We start from the raw sequence: 22,112 nt of genomic DNA, 5'->3' as shown, positions 1-22,112 counted from the left end.
CCAAAAGTCTAATCTCAAAAAAACCATTTTTTTATAGTTATTGACAGATTAATTTTAATTAATTAATGAAGAGATCTCACTTCAGTTTCGTACGTGGACTAAATAAATTATACTAGTAAAAGGGAAATAATGGAGGAGGAGAATAATACACTTGATTCTAAAACAGAATTTGATTAATGTTATTGTCACTGTGGATTATTTCCTGGTCCACCGAAGTAAAAATCCTATCCCTACTATAAGAACTTTTGATGTTGTAACAATTGTAGTGATGGAACAAAGAAGGCAAACCTCAGTATGGTGCCCTTTTTTTCTTTCTCTAGATGATACGGTTACTGGGTAGCCGTATAAATAGTGTTATATGGCTACTCAGTTACCGTATCAGTCAATTCGTTGATTTGACCAGTACGGTTACTGAATAGCTGTTTCGTAAATTAAAGGCATCAGAAACTTGCTCGGATTTCCCACTTCTTTTTTTTCTCTAGTTTTTCATCCTCTCAAAACCTTTTCAAACCCCTTTTATCCCTTTTCAAATTTCATATTGATTTATTGTGATTAATTGGCTTAGATTAAAAGTGTTTCATTGTTACTTCAAGGTGAAACAAATCCATTTTTCAATTTCGAATTTCATCCAAAAAAATCATATAAGGTGAGTGATTCTAATTTTAGGGTTTGAAATTATTTTGGTTTTGATTTTGATGAAATTGTTGTTTTTAGGTTAGTTAGGTTTGTAGTATGCAATTCAATAATATAATTAGAACACATATTTAGTGAAAAATACATGATTAATTGTTGTGTGTCTTGATTTATGTTGAATGAAATGTTGGTAAACTACTATGGTGTACACAAATTGATACGGTGTTTGTTGTTTGCAAAGGTACATAATGAATCTAATGCGTGCTTATGTGAGAGTTAAATATGGAATTTATTTGGATAGCTCTAGTGATGAAGAAGAGAAAGCTTTGCTAATGTTTACACAACTATGTTTGGATGAACGATTGCGTATTATTAGACAACCGGTATCTAGGGAGGTACAAACACGTAGTGTAATAACGCGTGATCGAGTGTGGTATGATGCCAAAATGATGAATGATTATTTTACGCCTGGAACCGGTTATGCCTCAAGACAATTCAAACAACGTCTAGGCATGAGGGAGGACTTATTCGAGAAATTGTTAGGAAAATTGCTTGAAGTTGATCCAAAATGGCACCAACGTCCATATGCAACCGGTACTATGGGGCATTTTCTGCATATGAAATTAGTTTTCGTTGAAATGTTTATGCAAAAGTACGGCAGATGATAGTGTTGATGATTACACTCGTATGAGTGCAACTACAATATATATGTATCTAAAAAGATTTTGCACACCATTTGCATGACTTTTGGAGAAAGATATTTGCGTGAACCCACTCCTGAAGATGCTCAGAGGTTGCTAGCTGAGAATGCGGAACGAGGTTTTCCTGAAATGCTTGGTAATGTTGATTGTATGCAATGGCCATGGAAGAATTTTTCGGCATCTTGGCAAGGAACTTACCGGGATAAAACAAACATACTAGTTTGGTATTAGAGGCGGTGGCATCATATGATTTGTGGCTTTGGCATGCTTTATTTGGAATGCCTGGATCAAATAACGATTTGAATGTGTTGGCACGCTCACCCCTTTTTGATAACATTCTAAAGGGTGTAGTACCTCCATGCAAGTATGTCATCGATGGTCACCAATACCATATGGGTTATTTCTTAGCCGATGGTATCTGTCCAAAGTTGGCAACAATTGTACAAGCTTTTAGTCATACATTGGAAATTCCCGAGTATGTGAGATTCAACAAGTATCAAATGGCTAAAAGAAAGGATATCGAGCGTGTTTTTGGAGTGCTTCAGGGTAAATTCTAAATTGTCGGATCACCATGTAAGTATTGGCAACAATCTGACTTGAACCTAATTATGAAATGGCGTCTTATTATACACAACATGATTATCGAGCATGAACGTCGGGATACAGATTGGGGCAGAGTTGTTCATGTTCCGCTTCCGGAACCTACCAATAACTGTCGTGTATTTATGTCATCTCTGAAAAACCTAGAAATGCACCTACAACTAAGAAATTATATTGTCAAGCACATTGTTGCGCGTCCTGGTAGAGGAGGCCAGGAAGGGGACTTTTCTAGTGTGGAGGGTTCAGATACGTAATACGTGGTACTTCCATCATCAGAAGGAGATTATGAAGATACAAACATAGAAGAAGAAGTACTTCCTGGTCAAAACGAAGATGGAGCATTTGATTATTATGGAGATTACAATGATCAAACCCCACATGACTTTGAACATGCAGTTGAACATGTATATGAAGACGGACATGTGGACGAATATGAACATGATGGAGATGACAATGAGGATTCTGGCGATGAGGAGGATTATGACGATGACGATGAGGAGGACAATGATGATGAGGATTCTGATGGTGACGATGATCTTGCATACGATGATGCGGGTATGTCTGATGATGATGATGATGTTGAGGCATATAATGTATTTCACTGTTGTGTTTTAAGATTTTGAATGTTACATGCATATGGTATACCAGACTTTAAATTATTTTGGGGCTTCATTTATGTATGCAAATGAATACATTTATATTTGATGTCATATAGTTTAAATCATTTAAATCTCCTTGTATAGGATATGGATATATATATATATCCATGAAATCTCTTTGTACAGTATATGGATTAGTATACTTATCCATGAAATCTCTTTGTACATTATATGGATATGTATACTGACCATGTATAAAGGATTCACATATTGTTTACCAATGAACACATTAGTTCGACCAACTCTCTTCTCTTCTCCATCTTTAAAAATAAACACTTATTTTTGTCTAAGTTATTATCTACAACACTTTTCTTTCTTAATTATGGTGGGTTTAACTCCGGAGGTTGAAGAATTGATAGTTAGTTTATGGGTTGATGTTCATCTAGAGAATGAAGAAAAAGATGAACAACTAAATAACAAAAATCTTTTAGAGCAGTTGCTGCAAAGGTTGACTATACATAACAGGAATCCTAATGAAAGAACGGTTAAGTATCTGAAAATAAGTTTAAACTTTATCACTTCAGACGTGAAAGTATATGTATCGACACAGAGATCCTTATATCTATGGAGGTCACCAGTACCTTCGAAAATCGTAAGAAACTTACCGGTTATCTATCCAACAATTTTTTGTGTATGTGTACTGAATTGTTGAATAATTTAATTGTAAATTGATATTGTTTTCTTTTTTTGTAGGAGCATTTTGCTTTCGAGAGTTACGAAAAAAAAGAAAGGTAAACCTATTAGATTTTTTAAATGATGTGTGATTTTGGAAAACAGTTTCTCAGAGTATAACCCTTCCCCCTTTGAAGATTCATCCTATGAATCATCAGATGAAGAGTAAAGAATTTAAATAACTATAGGTTTTGTGGGTATATCTCTCTGTAAACCCTCACGAGACATAACTCGTTCAATAGGTTCGCCTCTTGGTTTAAATGCTGGTTGCACGTGCTGAATGTAATCGTTAATCATATGAATATGAAAATAACTATTATTATTTATTGTTGAAGCAAATTACATCATGTTCATCACATTTAAACTCTTACAACAACATATACTAATTATAAAAAAAAAGCACATTACATCAATTGATATTCAAACTCTTGATTAAACTAAAAAATAACAACATTTATTCAGCCCATGCCACCGTTTCACAGACAAGGCATTTCCAGTAACGTTTTCCATATGTTTTCTTTGCACTTGACCGGTGCATTTACATAAAGAAATTACAACCCTCATTTTCACAGGGAATCCCCTTGCTGCGTTCAAACTCCACCTTTACTTTTATTTTGAAGTTCTTGTAGAGTTCGTCAAATTTTTATTGTTTTATTGCATCTTTCATTGCATCCTCCAAATATTGTGCCTCTCCCGTACGTTTAGCATACTCACATTCCAAATACCTTATCTTCTCCAGTATCGACTCTTTTACCTTCCTAGTGTCGGTGCAACCACGTTGGGGATATTTTGTATATATCCATGAGCATTTAAGCAGACTATGATTATCCATGAAACAACATGGACAAACCTTTGTTGCTTCCACACATACTATTTGTTTTCCATTTTTACTCGAACTGTTAGAATACATGATTGAGGTTTATATTTGAGAATGAATTGAGATTTGTGTTGGTTAGAAAAAATGTTCTATATTTATAGAAAGAAATATATAGCTGTTGGACACGATTTCTAAGAAATATATTCGTTGGACACCAGTTCTAAAAAATAGAGCCATTGGGCTGGAGTTCTAAGAAATAGAGCTGTTGGACACCAGTTCTAAGAAATAGAGTCGTTGGGCACGAGTTCTAAGAAATAAAGTCGTTGTACACGAGTTCTAACAAATAAATTCGTTGGTCACGAGTTCTAAGAAATATGGCTGGTGGTAATGATTCCTATATAAGGAAGATAACCCATTCTTATTTGCAGCATCAATCTACCCATTCTTCTTAGCAGTATAAATCTACCCATTCTTCTTAGCAGTATCAATCTTTGAGGTGAAAATCAAAGCTAAACATCTATTCAATGGAAAATAAATCATCAACTACCAACTCATTCGAAGATATTCCTATAAGATGCAAGCGAACCACCCAATCAATTGCTGCAACGGAAAACGAGTTATGCAAAAGAGGAGATCAAGCTACTACGAATGTAACAACGTCTTCATCACCTACTAATTTTTTTAATGTGATGGATGAAGTGTTAAGCAAACGAAAATCCACAAAAGAAACCAAAGATTCATCATCGGATGCGACAAAATACGAAGAAAAACTCAAGGCACAGAAACGAGGTCAAGAACAATTCCAACTGAGGGAAAGTTTAAAGGATGTTGAAGAAGAGACGGAATGGATTAGAAACTTTTACCTTCTCAATGATGATTTTCCTGAAGATCCTAAAGATCATACTATATTTTGGATTCAAGTTGGTTGGGGTCCTTACGTTAAACCGATGGGCAGGAAACCACGCTTTAATTATGAACCATCCCACATTTGTTCAAGAATTAATCATGTTAGGAAATTATGCATCATGTATAATGAGTTTCTCGATAGGTACAGAAGGGACAGATCCGCTGCACAAGATGCATATAAATCCTGGAGAGGAGAACAGTTTTATCATATCGAAGAGGCATTGATCGTTGAGTCTCACACCAAGGAAAATAATAACATGTAATGTATTCAGGCCTATCGTGCACCATGTTAAGAAACGAGGGAAGATCGATACACGCTTAATGAAGTTATTAATTTTAAACGAATGATCTGTTGTAATCTTTTTTATGTTATTAATGAACATTAGTTTAATGAAGTGATGATAAAGTTATTAATTTGAATATGAAAATCGTTTTGTTACAACACATTCAAATCTTTTAATAATTCAAACAAAAATTTAAATTAATTTAGACAACACTTTTAAAATTAAGATAACAACAATACTAACTAGAAATTTAGGACAACACTTTTAATTTAAACCTAGATTAGAAATTAAAAAACTAAAATCAATAAAAGATAAAACAACTATAGATGGATTACATCGTCATCTTCTGAATCTTCAATGCTGATTATATTCATCCCCTTCAAGATCTCCTTTTGCTTGCGTCGATAATATGTTTCGTAGGGAGGTAACCAACTGAGTTCCATAGACATTATTGCATTGTCTTGATCTAAATTCATTTGTTGTTAATGCATTTGGTTAGTTTGTTGTTGAAGCTTTCGAAAATCGAGTTGTTCTTCCATTACATAACGCGGTTGTTAAATATAGTCCCAAATTGTTTGGTATTTGGATTCTTGTTCCATTCCTTCCTTAATCGTGTTTCCTTAAGATACTCCAAAATACTAGCACTATGTTGATAGATCCTATCTTCTCCCATCTTAACCGAAGATGTTCCCTCATCACCTTCTCTAAATATACCTTGCTCACGATCATTCTTCTGTCTAGCTTGCATTTTGGCTTTTTTTGTTCCTATAGGACGTGCATTATACTTGTAATTCTAACGAGTCTCTCTATTAGGAAGAACTTTAATACCATCTTCGAATGCTACAAAGTCACGCTGATAACAATTCACTGTTTTGGCCCACAATAAGTTCATAATTAAATCCCGAGACTTTTTCTCTAAACATTTCATAACATGCATCATACTTAAATGGTTGTCCTATTTGAAACTGAAATTGCTCGCGACCTTCTTTTGTCTGAAAAATTTTGTATGAAATATTTTGTTCATTAAAAACATCACCAACTATATGGAAAACTTAACAACAATAATAGAACTTACCAAATCTTCGTGGCTCGCACCGCTTTTGGTTTGACGATATATAACATTAAAAATGGAAAAGAATTCTCTGACATCTTTTTTTATACCTTTCATCTTACTTTTTAAGGATGACTAGTCTCTTCCATTAGGATTCCTATTGCGTTCGACAAAAATTTGGTGAATACGTATCCAAAACATAGCGGTTTTTTGTCCCGTACCCACAATTTCATCAATACTAACATAAATAAAGGCAACAGTAAGATCAATCTCTTCTCGTGGAACAAAATTATTTTGAATCAAACTAAAATATAAAAACTTGAGCAGTAGAAGATAAATATAAAAATCAAAGAAGTATAGTAAGAAGAAGAGAAATAAGAAATCAATTGATGTAAAGTAGAAGAAATAAGAAATCAATTGATTTGGTGTGATTTAGTGTGAGAATTATAGTGGTATTTATAAAGTGAAAATGTGGGGGTCTAACAACTTCATCCAATATTTCGATTAGCAATGTGTATGGACTAACTCTAATACTTTTATGAGAATCAACAAAACAGTCTGACCCAATCTTAATAAAAAGTATATCAAGGAGTTAATATCTCTATGTCTCGGTTTGATCTATACTCAAACAAATATAAATATGTGAGTCTTTATCAAATACAAGATATATAAACTTGGATGGTAACAAAGACCAATATCCAAGTATCAATCAATTTTCAATCAACAACCAAATGTTGGATTTCACAATTGATCAGATACAACGTACAACCTGTGATATTTCAATTATATAACAAAATATAATGCGAAATAGAAATAACACAAACACCAAAAGTTTTGTTCACGAGGAAACTGCAAATGCAGAAAAAAACCCGGGACTTAGTCCATATTGAACACCACACTGTATTAAGCTGCCACAGACACTAGCCTACTACAAACTAACTTCGGTATGGACTGTAGTTGAACCCTAATAAATATCACACTGATTTAAGGTAAAATTACGCTCCTTACGTCTCTGAACCCAGCAGGATACTACGCACTTGATTCCCTTAGCTGATCTCACCCAAAACCAAGAGTTTTTACGACCCAAAATCGAAGACTTTAATAAAAAAAATCTGTATCACACAGAAAAGTCTACGATAATAGATAAATCTGTCTCCCACAGATAAACCTATGAGTTTGTTCCGTCTTTTGATAAAAATCAAGGTGAACATGAACGAATCGATAACCCGGACTTATATTCCCAAAGAATAGCCTAGAATTATCAATCACCTCACAATAATCGAAATCGTATGGTAGCGAAACTAGATATTGCGAACTCACAAACGATGAGACGAAGATGTTTGTGATTTCTTTTTATATTTCCCTAACAGATATATAATCTCAAGCCAATTATTCAATTGAACTCGTACGATAGAAAATGGCAAGATCAGATCGCTCAACTACAAGAGAAGTAATTTCGTCTGGTTTCACAATCCCAATGAAGTCTTTAAGTCGTTAACCTACAGGGTTTCGAGAAGAAACCTAAGGTTAAAGGAGAATTGACTCTAGCAAAACCAACTAGTATCACACAGGAGGTGTGGGGATTAGTTTTTCCAGTTGCTAGAGTTCCTCTTTATATAGTTTTCAAATCAGGATTTGCAATCTAAGTTATCTTGGTAACAAAGCATTCAATATTCACCGTTAGATGAAAAATATGATTCATCCAAGCTAATATCTTTCAACCGTTAGATCGAAACTTAGCTTGTCACACAAAAATGAGATGTATTTCATTTAGGTTTGACTAACCATACCTAAACGTGTACATTTGGTTAGTTCACAAATAGTTAACAAATGGTTAGCCATATGAGCACTTCCATATTAACCGTATTCATCTTTCTCATAACTAGTTCAAATGACTCAAAAGAACTAGTTGAAGAGTTGTTCAATTGCTTAGGTCTTTATGCATAGACGCAATTGAAACAAAATAGGTTTGATTAACTTGAATCAATTCATGAACAATATAACCACGGTTTGCAAAGATTGCATTCCTTATTGGTTTATTGTTTAAGTTAATGAACTTCCGATTTGAGAAATATAACCATCTTGGGTACACGTATGGGTACGTGTACCATAGATACCGGATTTGAGTTCACAAACTCAACAGAAATTTTCGGTAAAAAATTTCCGTGGGTACGCATACGGGTACGCATACCTAAGGTGACTGGTTTAACAGTTTGCAAACTTACAAACTCAGCAGAAGTTTTCGAACCTGTCTCCTTCACCAATATCGCATGCACACATATGCACGCACTTGGTTTCCGGTACATGGATTTATACACTAATGTGCGAACACACTATATGTGTTTATATCTATAGTTGGTTACGTAATCTAAAATCTACATTTCAATCATTGAAACATTCTTCTATAATGTTATAACAATCGTTATTCACGACTATCGTCATCAAAGATATTTTCAAGATTGAAACGTCATCATGAATTTCATCACGGGTAATGAGGAAAATGGTTAAAGCAAAATCTTACTAATACATGTTTCAAGAAAAAGATAGGCGAGTAAACTCGGCTCGAAATTGCAATTATGTATGTATGAAAACTATCATACTTATACGACTTTTGTCTCAAGAGTAAGAGATAGAGTAGATATACTTTTTAGGGACAGATTAGTTCAAGTCTCCACATACCTTTTGGTCGGATGAAGTTCCACTGGTTTCTTGAGTAGTTCTTCGTCTTCGTAATATAATCGCCATGGATTCTGGAGCTCAACTATACTTAACTATCCTAGACCGAGACTCGGCCATAAGTAGACTAAAAATCAAGACATATAGTTTTGATCATTAATATTGACAAACATGCTTGAGATAGCAACGTATGCAACTTCGACCGAGCAATGCTCTAACAGTCTCCCTATTTGTCAATTTTAGTGACAAAACTATAAATACATATGGATTACAAAATAGATAAAACTTTGTTGCTTCTCATCCACATGCTTGTTCTCCTTGGTGCTTAAACATTACTTGAAAACTTCGTCTTTTCCAAGTACTCCCATGATTCTATAGATGTTCAGTTCAGCATCATAGTTGTTGAAGATCCGAAGCCATAACAATGAGAAAACAAAAGCTCTTGATCATTATTATACAATGACATGGTATTTTCACGCAGTATCAAAGTTAAATTGTATCACAACTTTGACAACAATACTATGGTGATATGTATCACTCCCCCTTAATCAATACTTTCGTCTCAACACGAAAACCACTCCCCTTTACATAATGATCCAAAAACCATATGTATTTGTAGTGTGAACTACATATTAATTCTCCCCCTTTTTGTCAATAAAATTGGCAAAAGTACAAAAACGGGATCCTAATGAAATTTCCACGGAGACGCTTCGAGACCAAAGAAAAGTACATATCAAATTTGTTTAGATGCAATCATAAAGCCTAAGCTAAATGCATTCATCAAGGAGTTTATAAAGATATAAGATAACCCCTAAAAATTTCCACAGCCGCACTCCTCAGAAAGATATGGAAATAAAGCGCAAGTTCAAAAGAACTCTCCCTCATTTGATGTCATTCCCAAAATAACAACAAGAGCTACCTTACTTTTACGAAAAAAAGAAGGATTTCTTTGGACAACAAAAAACCACAAAAGTGATTTTGTATCCAAAATTCTCAATTAAACTAATCACGAGAGAACCCATGATTAATTTTATCGGAATACACAACCAAAATAACCCCAAACGAATTTATGATTAGTATAGTTAGAATTTCTCACACAAGAAGACTTATGGATCCACACAGTGATTATTGAATCATGAGAACGATTCCCATCAAAAAATATCTATGAATAAACTATGAATCATTTTTTCATATATATATACTCGTTTACTATATATACGGGTTGTTCAATAAATTTAGTCATCGATTTTTCATTTTCATCTATGCGCTTATAACTAAAAAAGAGAGACCCATTTTCAAAATTCGCCCCGAGCTTCTGAAATCGTTGAGACGGCCGTGGGCATATACAGTGTTTTAGTAATTACATAATCAAAATAACAAATGCATAAATAAAAATATGATTGTATGACGTGTTATGCATTTTTTGTGGTGTATGCATATTGTGTTATGCATTTTTTGTGGAGGCTATAAAATGAATATGTAGTCAGTTTTAGAATTTTTTACCTAAAATGATGATCACCTTCGATTATTTCGTGAAAAATAAAAAATTGATATTGGTGTTTGTGCTCGTCGTATAGATCTCTTTAAAAGCTTTCCAACGAGATAAAAATTTTAAAATTCTAAGGCGCGATTTTTGTGATATGTTATATACAAGTCTTCTTATTGATTATATCCTTGAAAAATTATGATGTATAATGAGTTATGTAGCGATTTTAATAATTTGAGATAATTTTGGATGTCATGGAAACTGAAAAATATTTTGGGCCTAACAACAAGAATAATATAATTTCCCCGAAACTGACAGTGCTTAGGGGTGAATATTTAGCCCGTAATCCACGGATTTAACCGGGACTAACCACATTTTTGTGGATAGATGCCTGAACCGTTTGCGAGTGGGTTGGATGCATATGGAATTTTTGAAATAATTTTTAGAAAATAAATTGATTGTTTAGGAATTCTTAAAGTGTTCGATGTTCATAACCACTTTTATATTTATATACAAAATATAGAATGTGTAGGTTCTATAAGAAATTGTCTATGTTGGTTTATTTTCTCATTATAAATTTTGATTAAAACAAATCCATTCGATTATTCGTGCCTAAGGGTGCACACGGTACGGTTCGGCTCGGTTCTTGCCGAGGCCGAGGACGAGTACCTGTACCTCCCAGGAGTCGGTTCCCTGATTTAGGACCGGTACCGGTACCGTGTACCTCGGTTCCGGTACCTGCGGGTACTTTTCCACACACATGTTTTTACCTGTTTTTCAATATAAGTACCTATTTTTGACCTGTTTTTCAATATATCTCAAATTCTCATTCAAAGCAACAACTAATAAGCAGCAATATTACTAGCAAACCAAACAACACAATGTCTTGAAAATCTGGAAAAAAAATAGCAGTAGGCAGTAGTCACAGACACACACACTAAGTCTTGAAAATGATAAAATCTGAAAAAAGAACAACTAGTAGTCTAGTAGTGCAGCTAGTGCTGCAGTAGTGTTGAATCTTGATCTTCTAATTCATGTCAGCAGCACTTGTGGTGTCATCAGTGTTGATAGGACCAAGTAACGCTGCAAAAAAAAAAAGCAGTTAGTTAGTACTTAGTAACTATTAGACTATATCTATTACTGCCAAACACAAGTAATAATATAATATGTTACCTAGGACTTCCACGCATATCAGACAAATAGACAAGCCACAACAATTTTAGACATAATGCAAAACTGCAGTATTAACATAAAGCCATGGGTTTTTGTGGGGAAGACAAAGTTGGAACAGGGACAAAGAAGTAACAGCATTGAAGTTCTGGGGTCTAAAATGGACTAATATGACCTGCAGCAACCTATTCAAAGTTCTAGTGATCACTAGCCACATTGACCCATAATAAAATCAGACTAGCAGTCTAATAGATCCTTCCCATGGACATTTGGTTGCAAATCATGTCAAATGGCTAGTCTAATAGACTAGCAGTCTGATTTTTCCTTGAATCATGTCAAATGGCATAGCCCATAATTACTATCACACACAAATTACACAAGCAAAAAACTCAATCAAAATTTTATGCACACTAAAAACATGCTTACTGAATTTTATGCTTACACAAGTTTGTTCTTGTGAAGAACATGCTCACTGAATTTTATGCACACTAAAAACTCAATCAAAATTTGATGCCAACACAACAAAAAAGGAAAAAGGAAAAAGCATACCTCGAGCAATGCACAAACAGTTACAGGATCCTCAACTATGAGTCTATGGCTTTGACATTCAATCCTTACATGCGCATCTGCCTTATCGAGGTTAACAATCTTCCTCACTGATCTGCAAAAACACCAAAGAGAAAACATAAATAAATATCAGACCAACCTACGCAAAGACATCACAAGTCATAATTAGAAACCTTGAAAAGAAAAGAAAAAGTTTTAAGTGATTCTGTCTTCATATGGGTATGTATAATCCTGGTGACAAAATTTTTACCGAAAATATGCAGTCGGACAAAAACTATCTTAGTGGGTTTCCTTCAGCTTCTTCCTTGAATCCTTTCCCTTCGTCTTCTTCCTGACGTGATTGATAACTTATCCTGTGAAAGTTCAAAAGTCCAAGGATCATCCAGAACTCGACTTCATATAGAAATCCATAGTCCTAGGATTAAAATTGGAGAAGAAAAAAATCAAATAAAGTAAAAAACTTACACAAATCAGTGAAATCACTGACTTTTTCTCCTTCTTCTTCTGGATCGAGAGATGTTGTTCGGTGTTCCGTGTTCGTTGTTGATCAATGGAGTTCAGACTTCAGAGAATCAAAGACTCAAGAACTAATCAATAAACCCTATCGTTGTTGATCTCTATCTCAGTCTCTCAGACTCCGAGGGAAGAGTCGAACTGTCGAAGACGGAAAAGAAAAACGAAAATGAGAAACCCTATCGTTAAGATCCTTTATATACCCCCCTTAATCTAACGGCTATTATTAGTTCAGTACCCCTAAATCTAACGGCTACGAATGGTCGGTTCTTTCGGTCCGGACGGTACGGGACTTAGACAAGACCGTGTACCTGTACCTCCTCAGCCTCGGTTCCTATTTTCTGGACCAGTACCTGTACCCCAGTCCTCGGTTCGGGACGAAAACGGCTCGATTCCGCCGGTTCCGGGACGATTCCTCGGTCCGGCTCGGTTCCTGTGCACCCTTATTCGTGCCCAATCCGCTCATCGGCCATTGGATACAAATCCGTTGGATGTTGGATTGTATGCGGGTGTGACATTTGAAATCCGTAATCAATTAGATTGGATGCAGATGAGTTAAAAACCGGTTCATACCGGCCCATGCTCACCCCTGACTCGGTGTTGAGGCCCTCAAAAAGTTGGAGGTTATGGGCTTTTTGTGTGTTTTCCATTCTATCCGGTGAATATGGTTGTACAAGAAAATACATAGGCCAACGTTCGTTGGTTTAATTTCACTTCCACAAATTTAAGGAACCTCAGCCTCTCTTCTTCTTTTGTTGAATTCTATTTCTACTTTGCTAATTAACTTCACATTCTACCCCGGGTACTCTGCTTATAATGTGTTGTGCAACATCCAGAGTTATAGCCATTTCGTTGAAATGTATGTCTCCAAGATTTCGTTGTCTGAGAACTGTGTACAGCCTGTAGTCTACATTTCAATTCCAGGTCTTGCACAACTTACTCAGTTGTCAACTAATGTAACTAGAGTGTAAGTTATATAAAGATCCAATGTCTAGTTGTAGTGTGGCCATGTACCACTTGTACAAGACCTCATCATAAATTTTAGTAGAAAAAAAAAATGCAAGTAAGAAATAATTATTCAATGATCTAGAAGAGACAAAGAGAAGTTACTAGCACTCATCTTCCTTATCAAAATCAGTCATAATTGCCATTACTATTCAATCAAATAACCAACACATGCATAAATAAAAGCAATGCTCAATCAAAATAATCCCATAATTTAGGACACTTGATTAGAAAACATGATATTCATGGCCCTCAGCATTTCCCTCTTATCTATATAACTTCCAAAGCCTGAAGGATATCATCTTTCAGGTCTTCAAAGTCTTCAACTCCGAAACTAAACCTAACAAGGTTATCCTTTATTCCAAACATTTCTCTACCTGACTGGCTAAGATCCCTGCATTACAAAACATAAAACAACCACCACAAAAGTAATCAACAAACCAATTTCTGCTAACTAGCACGTACATACTGAAATAGAATAGAATTACGTGTCAAAACTTGCATTTCATCATCAAAAGGTTCGGTGACTAGCTATTATTATAAGTCAATTGTATTTCTTCAGAGCATTTTTTCCTCAGTTTTGGGTTTTGAGCATCATGTGTATTTGGAGGCTAGGCTTAATGGTTCCATTTTTAAGCTAACAATATAAGAAACTTACTGGAAAGCGTGTTAAAGAGGTCTCGCAAAGACTTTTTAGCCCATCTCGTATAAAGTTTTCCTTTGATTTGGATCAAAAATGAATCAACCAACCATGTTCTTAAGGTGATACATATTTTCAGCAGCACAATTATGTTTTCTCAAGTACTTAAAACATGGTGAAGATAAACTTATCATACTCCCATGCCAACCAATTTAAGGTGATCAAATATTTGCAGAAAATGAAAGACGTACCAGTAAGACATAATTGCAGGCTGATCCACAATGCTCTCACAGCCTCCAAAGGAAGGGGCGATGTATGGGATTTTCAGTGCATCGATGAATGTTTTGGTGGTTTCTAAATCTCCATCAATCTGCAAAAGTTGCATGTCGTGATCATGTAAGTAAACCTGGAAACCAGCATATTGCAAATGCAAATAGCTCAGATAATCATCAAGCTCATAGGTTTTAGCACTCACCTCAAAACTGACGACTCCTCCAAACCCAGTCATTTGCTTCATGGCAATTTTGTGTTCCGGGTGACTGGGCAAACCGGGATAATGAACACGTTTCACCTGAAGATCAGATCACGTTAGCATCCTACAAGATGAACCCACTTGAAAGAAAAAATTATTGTACTTATTTTTCGGTTCTAATTATTTAAAAATTCGATAAAATTAGTACCTTAGGATGTGCCTCTAAAACTTCGGCTATCCTCAATCCAGTTGTGTTTTGCTGCTGTACACGAAGATGCAGTGTCTTCATGCCTCGAATGATTAGGTAAGCGGCATTCTGAAAACACAGAGCATGATTATCATTCTCAATCAAGTCTTATTTGCAAACTGAACTAACTTGTAAGAACAAATGAACAGCCTAGTATCGTTCTCAACTATGCGTTATTTGCAAGCTGAATAAACACTAAAGGTCAAACTAACTGTCTGAATCAATGAAGCTCATTTCCAAATTCTGGACTACAACAAATCAACGAATTGATATATACTGCAGGCATAGGTTTCTAACCTATGCGAATTTTTTGCAAAAGCATGTAAAAAATTGCTCACCGGGTTAAGAGTACCACCCAAAACGTGATGCAACTTGCGAATCTTAGCAATCACTTCCTCAGAACCACTAATGCAACCAGCAAGAACCTGAAAACAGAAATTGATTTGTCACTTACTCTTCTTATAGTTCTAAAGAAACATAAGGCAACCAAATGTCAAAACTTACAAGGTTACTCGAGAACTTACATCATTGTGTCCTCCAATGAATTTCGTTGCTGAGTGCAGAACAAGGTCTGCACCAAGAGCAAGTGCTTTTTGGTTCAATGGTGTAGCAAAAGTACCATCAACACAAACCAGGGTGCCTTTGCTGTGGCAAAGCTTTGAAACCAAATCAATGTCAACGCATCTGAGGTAAGGATTAGTTGGCGATTCTGTGAAGAAAAGTGTTACCTGCACAGAGTATGCCAGTAAGTATCAAACGATCATGTCCCCCAGTCCAAAACAAGAAAATATTAAACAACAATCTCCTATTTGAGTACTTACATTATTCTTCTCCAGTGCAGATTTCAGGCCATCCATATCGGCAGGGTCGATTACATGGACCTGCAACGGGGAGATAATAAATTTAGATACTTTCCAAAACCATAAAAAAGAAGTCTGGAACAGAACATCAAATTGACAAAGGTTCAAATACGGCAAGTAGCTGAAAATCCAGATCTTGTCCACAACCAAATCCACTGACATGACTTATTAAAATAAAACACAATGTGGATCTTAAGGACCCTCACAATCAACTGTCAATTTAGGAAGCATATTGTCTCCAACTGCATCAGCACAAGCAGGATCCAACTAAAAAAAGTACAAAAAAAGTAAGGGAACATACCGTTATATTCATGTTGGGAACAAGAAAATCATCAATGAAAATTCTCGTCTTCCTGTAGCAATCTGTAGTTGTTATTATATGCCCACCCTTCTTTACCAATGCAAACATCATGACCGTACTAGCACACATGCCAGATGACATCAAAATAGTTGATTCTGCCCCCTCAAGTGCACTGCCGAGTAAAATGTACAAAACATATTCAGCATCCCATTACAAAAAATGGCACTTAGCCAGTAGCTAAAACTGTTAACACTTATCACACAAAAACAAACCTTATTTTGTTTTCTGCAACTACTGTGGTTGGGTTTCCATAGCGCCCATACTCAAAACTTTTATGGCGTCCCTCCTATCACGACAACAACAAGTTAATCAACCAAATAATACTAAAAACGCAGCTGGCATTAAATAAGAACATTAGATTTTTTATAAGTCGGTCATTTTAATGAAAGGTGCTAGTATAGCTGTGATCAACTTCCAGGCATTCTAACTGACAATTGCATATTTTCAGATTGAAAAACTAATCTGAAATGAAAATCTGAGGAACTGAAGATAAAATTTCATTACAAACTGGGATTCTTTAAATTCCATTGACTGGAGCTAGTATAGCCGTAATCAACTTCCAAAGCATTCTATATCTCATGAACTGACAATTGAATTTATTTTAGATTGAACATTAATCTGAAATGAGTATGCGAGGAATGTAAGATATATAAGCAGCAATTAAGTTAGTTAGGAACTAATGGATGAATCAGTTACTACACCCATGAACCAGATACCAAGGGTTTGAGTTAATTCAAACATAGCCTCTAAAATTTTCACACTACAACAAAATAGAAAACTACTTCCCCTCTTACTAAAAGTGGTTACTAAACAACAATTCAAAAAGTAAAAAAAGAATGACACTTATACCGGCATCTTCTACTGGATACCACTATACCAGCGACATCTAGTTGTTAGAAACTAAATCAATCACATTCACATCAATATTGACCAAGAGAAGTCTAGCATAATAAATAAAACCTCTAAAGTGCAGTAAAATGAATAGAGACCTTGAAATCAATGAGTTCATTGGAGTTTTTGAACCAGTAAGCAGAAGTATTGACGACTGGGGTAGTGATTCCATCTGTAGCAATTCCACGACCTAATCTTTCTCCTGTACACACAAATTATATAAACAACTCAGATTTTATCAAATTTAAAAGGCAAAATTAATGGGTTTCACCAAAATGATACATACATACAACCCAAATGAACAAAATTCGTTAAAACCACAAAAACACATAAAAATCAGATTTTTTTTTCCGATCTAAGAACCTCAAATGAAAAAAATTAATAGAGAAACAAGGGGGGACCTGCATGAACTGTGATGCTCCCATCGGAGCGTAAAAATGAGGCCTTTAAAGCGGCCAAACCAGACAACTGTACACCATTATTACAAATATTACCACCATCAACAGCAGCTACAACTTCATCATCAATTAAAGGAATTTCTTCAATCTCAGAAGCAGCAGAAGCAGAATCAATGGCAGATACATTAGGAACCTTGTTGGTATTGTTGTTGTTTGACCAGGAAGCAGCTACAACTTGTGCTACACCAATGTTGCTACAATTTCTTCTTGCTTTAATACTCAATTGCCTTACGAAATTAGGAGGAAACCGCAGAATCAACGATGAATATAATCCACTACCACCATTGAAAGATCCAGAAATGAATCTAGAACTTGATTTCTGCTGGTTTTGGTTGGTAGAGAAATCTGGATCTGATCTACATTCAAAAACTGGTAGAACCCTAGCACATCCTGCTGAGACGGCCATTTTTCTTTTCTTGTTTTTTTTCTTCTGGTGAGGGTTTTAGTTTCTCTCTCCCTTCCTCCTCTGAAGACCACTGAACTACTGAAGAGCCGCCTATTCGTTCGATTTTATAGACATTTAACTGTGGTTTAGGTGGCGAATTTGTTTGTTTGTTTCTTGTTTTTAACTGTAGTTTGTTTTGAGTAAATTTTTGACTAGAGTCCTCCACAGATGGTATGTGCACCACTCAATGTTGGCATCCCTATCTCCTTGGTCAACAACCACATTTTCTATCGGCATCAAAATTGGAGCAAAATCAACTTAGTCACCGACTCATTTTCTTTTTTGTTTTTGTATATATTTTTTTTAATTGGATTTATTAAATATTTAATTAATTAGAAATCTAACAAGATAATCATCAATCAGAAGTACTATTACATTAGTTGAACAAATTACCGTGCTAACACATCAACAAGCCTTATGAGAAATTAAGTCGAGGGAATCGAAGTAGATAATGTGGCTATGGTCGTCGCAAGGATAAAAATATTTATTTCAATCACAAACACTTATAAGCAAGGGCAGAAGCGGCAAAACTAAGATTTTAAAAGAGTAATGCGTGAAAAAATACTCCTTAAAAAAATACTAGAAAAAATAAAAAGTTAGCGCACATCAAAGACTGTGTTGTTGTTACTTAATAGTGGTCGATAACAACTACATTTACGACACACAATGTACATGTTAGAATCCTCCCCAGAGGGTGTGTGCACCATCGGATATTGGCATCCTATCTTTATGATCAACAATCATATTTTCTATCGCCATGAAAATTAAAGCGATTACATGTGCAAAATCAATGCAGTTATTGACTCTCTATTTTTCTTGGTAAGAAAAAAAAAATTCGATCACAAACGGCTGATCCAGGATTTTAAGAGAGTAATGCGAGAAAAAGACACCTCTAAAAATAAAAAGACTAGACAAAAAAAAGTTAGCGCAGACTAAAGATTATGTTACGGTTACCAAATAGTGGTGGATAGTAACTAAATTTACAACAAACGATAAAAATGTTATTTTATAAATTCTTCCATTATGTATTGTGTGGGAATTATCGGTTAATTCCAAAATCAGTTGAATGTAAAATTATGTGATAATTTATGTATGCATAAATGTTAAATACGAAGGGGCGTAAGTATGATTATTTATGCTAAGGGGATTAAAAATAGTTAACCATTTAAATTCATATTCAAAACGTTAAAACAGTCCATATTTGTGCCTTCTCATATTATCGTCTTTTTTTGGAAGGTTTCTTCATATTGGTGAAGTATGTTTAAGGACCAGACATGGTGCCTGTCTTGGACAAACTCCTGTTCTTGTTTTCTGTCACCATTTCCTCTTTAAATACCTTAACTGATTTCCAACTTCAATCGATTGAATTCTTATTTTCATTTTTTATTCAAGTGTGAAAAAGAGATTATATATGCATTATTTAGTTTGATTTTCTTGATTTCTTGAAGTGTTGCATCAACCAAGAAGGAGATTGTTGTAGTCTTGGGAGACGAATGCCAATTAATCATACGACATCATTGTGGAGATGAAATCGTTTTAAGGACAAGAGAAATTCTCTATCCTCAACCTAATTGTCATTTACTTCTATTTTTTTTACTCTCTCCCTATTTTCTCTTTTCTAATTTCATTGTGAATGAATGCTTGAATGTCTCTGAAATTGTGATTCTTAGACTCATTACAGCAGCGACAAAACGAGGAAACTATATGCGGGTTGGCTTTATTTTTTATTTTTATGTGCTCTATTTCACTATTCTCACTAGTGATGATGATAAGTGCTCTATTATACATCATCAAATTACTCACACATACTTTTACATATATTGTACGTATTTCTTTACTTGTATTCTCAATTTTAAATTTCATAATCATCACCGGCAAGATCTAATGAAGAGATTAATATAATGTATCGGTTAAACTACAACAAGAAATGCATCAGCGGAGGTTGCAACAACTTGATGATGAGGAAGCTGAAGATAAAGATTTAATCGGCCTCTTAATACCACTGAACTACTGAAGAGCCGTCCATTCCTTTGTTTTTATAGACAATTAACTGTGGTTAGGTCGCGAGTTTTTTTGTTTCTAGTTTTTAACTGTAATTCGTTTTGTATAAATTTTTGACTAGAGTCCTCCTGAGAGGATATATGTACCATTCATTATTGGCATCCATATCTTCATGGTCAACAACCATATTTTTTATCGCCATGAAAATCGGAAGGCTACATAAGCAAATAAATGCAGACATTGACTAAAAGAGCTTCTTCAATCACAAAACCTTATTAAAAAAAAGAAATGTTAGATAAAATACACCTCAAAATAGAAAGACTAAAAATAAAAAATAAAAGTTAGTGCATATCAAATGTTGTGTTACAGTTACCTAATAGTGGTTGATAACAACTAAGTTTACAACACACGATAGACATGTTATTTTGTTAATTCTTCGATTGTGTTGTGTGTTGAAATTGTAGGTTAATTCCAGAATCAGTTAAATGTGAAATTATGTGATGATCCATATATTCCCAAACTTTAAAGACGAATGGCGCAAGTCGCATTACTTTTGTTTGTGTCTAATAGCATGCTAAGCGGGTTAGAAGCAATTAACCATCTAAATTCATATTCAAAACAGTTCTTATCGGTGCCTTCCCATATTGGCATTTTTTTTAAAGGTTTCTTCCTATGGGTGAAGTATGTTCAAGGACCATACATGGTGCCTCTTTTTAACATACTCCTCTTCTTTTGTTCAGTCACCATTTCCTCTTTAAATACCTCAACTGATTTCCAATTTCAATCGATTGAATTCTTACTTTCTTTTTTCATTAAAGTGTCAAAAAGAGATTACATATGCATATTCATTTTCTTGATTGATTGAAGTGTTGCATCAACCGAGAAGGAGATTGTTGTAGTCCTGAGAGACGAATGCCAATTAACCATACGACATCATTGTGGGCACGTAATCGTTTTAAGGAAATAGAGAAGCTTTCTAGCCTCAACCTAATTTTCGTTTACTTTTATTTTTTTAATTTCTCCCCCTTTTCTACTTTTATTTTTTCCTACTTTTATTGTGAATGAATGCTTGAATATCTCTGAAATTGTGATTCTTAAATTCATTACAATAGCGCCAAAACTAGAAATCTATGTGCGGGTGGGATAATTTTTCTTTTTTTAACTGCTCTATTAAATGGGATAAAAGTGTAAAGGTACTTGAAGTTAGTAACATATTCAAAAGATTACCATAGTGGGTATTTCAATGGAGAATAACATTATTTTTTAGGCGGTGGGAGGTTGCTACAAATTTTCAGGATTTTGGACTATTTTTTTATGATCCAAATAACATAAGAACATTTAAAAATACAATATTTTTCTACATTCAACTTTATATTAGATTTGGGTAGGTTGGTATATATAGTATTATTCTCATATTATAATTGATTGACTTAAGTATCTAAGATTGTTTCCAAATTTTCAAAGTTAACAGAGGATAATTTAAAGCATTGTAATTTCCTTAGTTAAATCTGCGCTTCCAATTTAAAGCTTATGAGTTTTGGGGTGGGCTAAGTTTTTTTTGTGGCCATTTTTAATTTGCTAAAAACATTTTTATGAGTTTTGGGGTGCGCATTAGAGTATATATGCAAGTGTGTATTAGTTAAAATACCAATTGTGGCGAACTTTGGTGTTTAATTGCAAGAACTTCTGTATTTAGTTATGTGCTCACAAAGTGTCCGTGAAACCCCACAATGGTTGTTTTTACAAGTTGTTGGGGTGTTTCCTAAGTTATACGGTTTCCAAGTTTAGGTTTTTCTAATTAAGGTTGAAACTATTTTTAGGAGTTTTAAGACTCGTGGAGCAAGGATGTAACTACTATACAAGAGGGATTATATGATGAGTAGAAAGCATCCTTTTGGCAATCCTCTTGACAAGAGTGATCGAGGATCAAAAATATTGTGTCCTACAATGGTTGGTGATGGGAAAAAAACTAAGTGAGAAGACTGACTTGTAGGAAA

At 34.7% G+C, this 22,112-nt stretch overlaps 1 protein-coding gene across 1 annotated transcript; it reads right to left on the bottom strand.

Annotated features, from left to right (window-relative positions):
* Positions 1-13,799: 13,799 nt before the first annotated feature.
* On the bottom strand, positions 13,800-18,159 carry LOC113318095 (cystathionine gamma-synthase 1, chloroplastic-like). Its single transcript, XM_026566220.1, has 11 exons — positions 17,613-18,159; positions 17,310-17,413; positions 16,533-16,606; positions 16,261-16,432; positions 15,921-15,980; positions 15,624-15,827; positions 15,438-15,524; positions 15,061-15,168; positions 14,856-14,951; positions 14,632-14,750; positions 13,800-14,134 (listed from the first exon to the last, which is right to left on the bottom strand). Exons 1-11 carry the CDS (start codon positions 18,073-18,075, stop codon positions 14,011-14,013), a joined length of 1,611 nt encoding a protein of 536 aa, XP_026422005.1. The 5' UTR covers positions 18,076-18,159; the 3' UTR covers positions 13,800-14,010.
* Positions 18,160-22,112: the final 3,953 nt, after the last annotated feature.

Source organism: Papaver somniferum, chromosome 10, assembly GCF_003573695.1.
Source record: "Papaver somniferum cultivar HN1 chromosome 10, ASM357369v1, whole genome shotgun sequence".
NCBI lineage: Eukaryota > Viridiplantae > Streptophyta > Magnoliopsida > Ranunculales > Papaveraceae > Papaver > Papaver somniferum.
This window is presented reverse-complemented; position numbering and strand designations above follow the sequence as displayed.